The sequence below is a fragment of the Lupinus angustifolius genome, chromosome LG18 (genome assembly GCF_001865875.1).
Source record: "Lupinus angustifolius cultivar Tanjil chromosome LG18, LupAngTanjil_v1.0, whole genome shotgun sequence".
In the NCBI taxonomy this organism is placed as follows: Eukaryota; Viridiplantae; Streptophyta; class Magnoliopsida; order Fabales; family Fabaceae; genus Lupinus; species Lupinus angustifolius.
Window position 1 is genome coordinate 6,534,792 of NC_032026.1, and position 4,312 is coordinate 6,539,103.

General features: G+C 33.4%; 1 protein-coding gene across 1 annotated transcript in view; it reads left to right on the forward strand.

Moving 5' to 3' along the window:
- The window catches only part of LOC109332295 (glucan endo-1,3-beta-glucosidase 13-like), a 4,218-nt gene continuing 952 nt past the window's right edge, over positions 1,047-4,312 (forward strand). The window contains exons 1-3 of the mRNA XM_019567237.1: positions 1,047-1,309; positions 2,425-3,699; positions 4,215-4,245. Of these exons, the coding sequence (XP_019422782.1) occupies positions 1,261-1,309; positions 2,425-3,699; positions 4,215-4,245 (1,355 nt within the window). The 5' untranslated portion in view covers positions 1,047-1,260. The remainder of the gene's footprint in view (positions 1,310-2,424; positions 3,700-4,214; positions 4,246-4,312) is intronic.

Here is a 4,312-nt window from a genome sequence, read left to right on the forward strand (position 1 = left end):
TGATTTGGAACATATTTTTCAACTTTTGTGATATTGAATTTGAAACTAACATATTTCATATATTATTATATATGTATTGTTACATGTGTTACTAATTATGAAACGTAAGGTTATAAATGTAACAATTATATATTTTACTAATTGATATATGTTAGTAATCATGAATTGTATTGTTATATATGTTACTAATAGATATATATGTTATTAATTGTGGACTGTAATGTTATATGTAATAATTCACTTTTTTCGTTACATAATTGTTATACATATTTAATGATTCACAATTTTTTTAACATTTATATATGATTTATAATTTTTTATAACAATAGTATTAATGTTTATCCTTTTATGGATAAACAATATATCTTGTAATACATTTTGAATTTTTAATTGATAAGTTTTTTATACAAAAGTAAATGGAAAGACCGTGGAACCGAACCATTCAAGAGCGGTTCGATTCTTATAGATAAATTTGCGGTTAATTGAACGAAACCGAACCATATATTTTTTGATCGGTCTAGTTATTAAAATGCACCAAAAAAATCAAACCGAACCCAGTTTTTACACCTAATTGAATTACTATATTAGTATTTTAACTAATTGAATCTATATCAGTAACTCAACTGATTTGATGAATGATACAATATTAATAAGATAGGTATGAATTATTAAGATAATGTAATATAATTTGATAATTGGTATAAACATCAGGAACAAGATGCTGGTATGGGCAGATGATAGAAAAAAGAAAGATGTACAGTGCGGAATCGAATAAGAAGTATAAACTGAAATTGAGAAATAGCATTGAGGTACGACGCTTTTACGCTGACAGAGTGACAAAGACAGCCTTTGTGTTCTGTTGTTGCTTATAGTCACTTAAAAACAAAGCATATTTTTAATTTCTTAATTTATATTTTATTGAGAGGTACAATCAATCACTTTGAAATTTATAAGATACCTTATAACAAAACAGAATAAGGAGCCTACCTTTGTCATCTGCAAACTCAAAACAAATGAATTATTAAAAGCCTAAACAAAACCAAAAAATTGAACCTCAAGTTTATTTAGTAATAGTAACCTTTCTCTAATTTCAATCTTTGTAATGTCGATCTCTTAATTCATGCCACTTTGGTGCTCCAATCAAATATAGAGAGAGAAGCGTGAGAGAAGGTGTTACTTTCTGAGAATATAACCGTTAGGTAAATTGAAAAAAGGTTTGCGAAGTAGCTAAGCTTCACTTCATTCACTTTCTGTTCTGAAATGGCGACTTGGTTCATCTTTGCTACTTCACTTTTTCTTACGTATCTGGGTTTGTCCTTAATCTCGTTCCTTCTTTTCATCTGTTACTGATTTACTGTTACCCAACAATGTCGGTGCTGCTCATTCTCTTTAATTACACTGTTATTTCCATGTTTTGTTTGTTTAAGTTGGTGAAATTCTCTGTACGAACCATTTGTACTGGAAGTGATATAGATTATGGATGACGAAATGAAATGCTTTTAATTATAAAAATATCCTTAGAATCTGTTTGCGAATTAGTTTTTCATGAGAAATGGAAGACATGATATCCATGAAATACAATTGTCTCACATACTATATCTATTTCTTCCCAAAACTAAACTCAACTCGAAATAGGGATATTAAGTATTGGGTTATGGTTTACTTTGGAAAGTAAAAAAAAGTATGGTCTCTTATTTCATTAAGCATACTATTTTTTAATACAAAATTTACTTTTTTTAAGCAGTAGCTTAGGCAGTAGTTACCAAAAAAAACAATGTTTGTGAATTGCATTTTTAGGGGAAGAGGAGACTTCTGAGCACATGTGAGATGACTCTAAATTTTCCCTTTTCCTTTCTTTGTCTTCTAAAATCCAATTCGTAAACGGATGTTTATGGACGGTTTGTAAGTTAGATTTTGGAGGGAAAGGGAGAGAACGATAAAACTGTAGAGCCATGCTGAGCACCTCTGAGATGACTCTAAATTTTCCCTTTTCCTGTCTTTGTCTTCTAAAATCTAATTCGCAGACGGATGTTTATGGACAGTTTGTGAGTTATATTTTGGAGGGGAAGGGAGAGAACGATAAAACTTTAGAGCCATGAAATATATTTTTGAGATCTGAAACATTTCATTTCCTTTCATTCCCCTCGAAAACTCAACTCACAACATCTGTTAGTGAAAAGTAAAGCAGTCAATACATTGAAAACTTGAACTTTTTTACTTCTCATTTAAATCTTACTATTTTTTAATTCCTTAACAATGGCATAGAAATTACAATGTTCGTTCAAAATCTTTTTTCTATAGTGACACTTATTTAGAGCTAGCATTTTCTGTCTCACATTCTATTCTCTCTTTCACACAGGCACATTGTATCAGTTCTCATTGTAATTATCATTTTCAATTTAATCTTATGACATTCTGTGTCAGATTGTTGCTCTGGGAGTTTTATTGGTGTCTGCTATGGAAGAAGTGCTGATGACCTTCCTACACCTGATAAGGTGTCACAGTTGGTTCAACTTCATAAAATCAAATATCTCAGGATTTATGATTCTAATATACAGGTTCTAAAGGCCTTTGCGAACACTGGGGTTGAACTTATGATTGGGATTCCGAATTCGGATTTGATGTCATTCTCCCAGTTCCAATCCAATGCAGACACTTGGCTGAAAAACAGCATCATCCCTTACTATCCAGCTACAAAGATCACATACATAACTGTTGGTGCAGAAGTCACAGAAGATCCCAATAATGCATCTTCTTTTGTAGTACCTGCCATGACCAATGTCCTAACTGCACTCAAGAAAGTTGGCCTGCACAAACGGATTAAAGTCTCTAGCACTCACTCCCTTGGGGTTCTGTCCAGATCATTCCCACCTTCTGCCGGGGCTTTCAATAGCAGCCATGCACATTTCCTGAAGCCGATGCTAGAATTCCTCGCCGATAATCAGTCGCCTTTTATGATTGATATATATCCTTATTATGCTTACCGAGATTCACCGAATAAAGTGTCTTTAGACTATGCCCTATTTGAGTCGTCCTCAGAAGTCATTGATCCAAACACTGGTTTATTGTACACAAACATGTTTGATTCCCAGATTGATGCTATTTACTTTGCATTGAGTGCCCTGAATTTCAGAACAATTAAAATCATGGTCACTGAAACCGGTTGGCCTTCCAAAGGGTCACCTAAGGAGACAGCTGCAACTGCTGATAATGCACAAACATATAACACTAATCTAATAAGGCATGTTATCAATAACACCGGAACTCCTGAAAAGCCCGGCGAGGAGCTAAATGTTTACATCTTCTCGTTGTTCAATGAAAATAGGAAGCCTGGTTTAGAATCTGAAAGGAACTGGGGATTATTTTATCCAGACCAGACAAGTGTTTATAACCTGGATTTCACTGGAAGAGGTGTTGTTGATATGACTAGAGGAGCAAATGTAACCAAATCAAATCGAACATCATGGTGCATTGCTTCGAGTAAGGCCCCACAGATTGACTTGCAGAATGCTGTAGATTGGGCTTGTGGTCCTGGAAGTGTGGACTGTACCGCAATCCAGCCTAGCCAGCCTTGTTTTGAGCCGGACAGCTTGGTTTCACACGCATCTTATGCTTTTAATAGCTATTACCAGCAAAATGGGGCTTCTGATATTGCATGTAGTTTTGGAGGGACAGGTGTTAAAGTTGACAAGGATCCAAGTATGTTCATTACAACCCATTACCAATTCTGTTTTCTTTTTTGTCTGTTTTTTTTTATCATATGCTGTTTTGCTAGGAGTTTATTTCATACATATTTGTATGCTTTATTATACTAGGAGATTATTTCATACATTTTGCTAGGAGATTATTTCATACATATCTAGGAATGTCTTTGTTTGAAACTTTGAGCATTATCATCCCTAAATGCTCAATGCTGTTTTAGTTATTCACATAGCATTCCTGCTAACATCATCTCTGAGCATTCTAGATATGATTTTTTAAGAAAATCATTCAAAATGGAAATCATTTTAGTAGAAGAAATTAGTAAAGTTTGAAAAGGGGTGTGTTTAATGTGGAAGTTGCAGTGAATAGAAGTTATTATTGTAGTCTGTTGTACACTTGCACTGGCTGTGATCTCCAAACTTTGTTAGTTTGTTTAGATTGTCTGTTCATACAAAAGTTTGCTTTAGACAGTTTTTGTGTCACTGAACAACTAGTTTTTTTCAATTGTGCAGGTTATGACAAGTGCATTTACATGAGAGCTGGGTAAGTTCAATACACAACATGATATTTTGTTTGTTCCTTTAATTAATTATAGATCACATAATATATA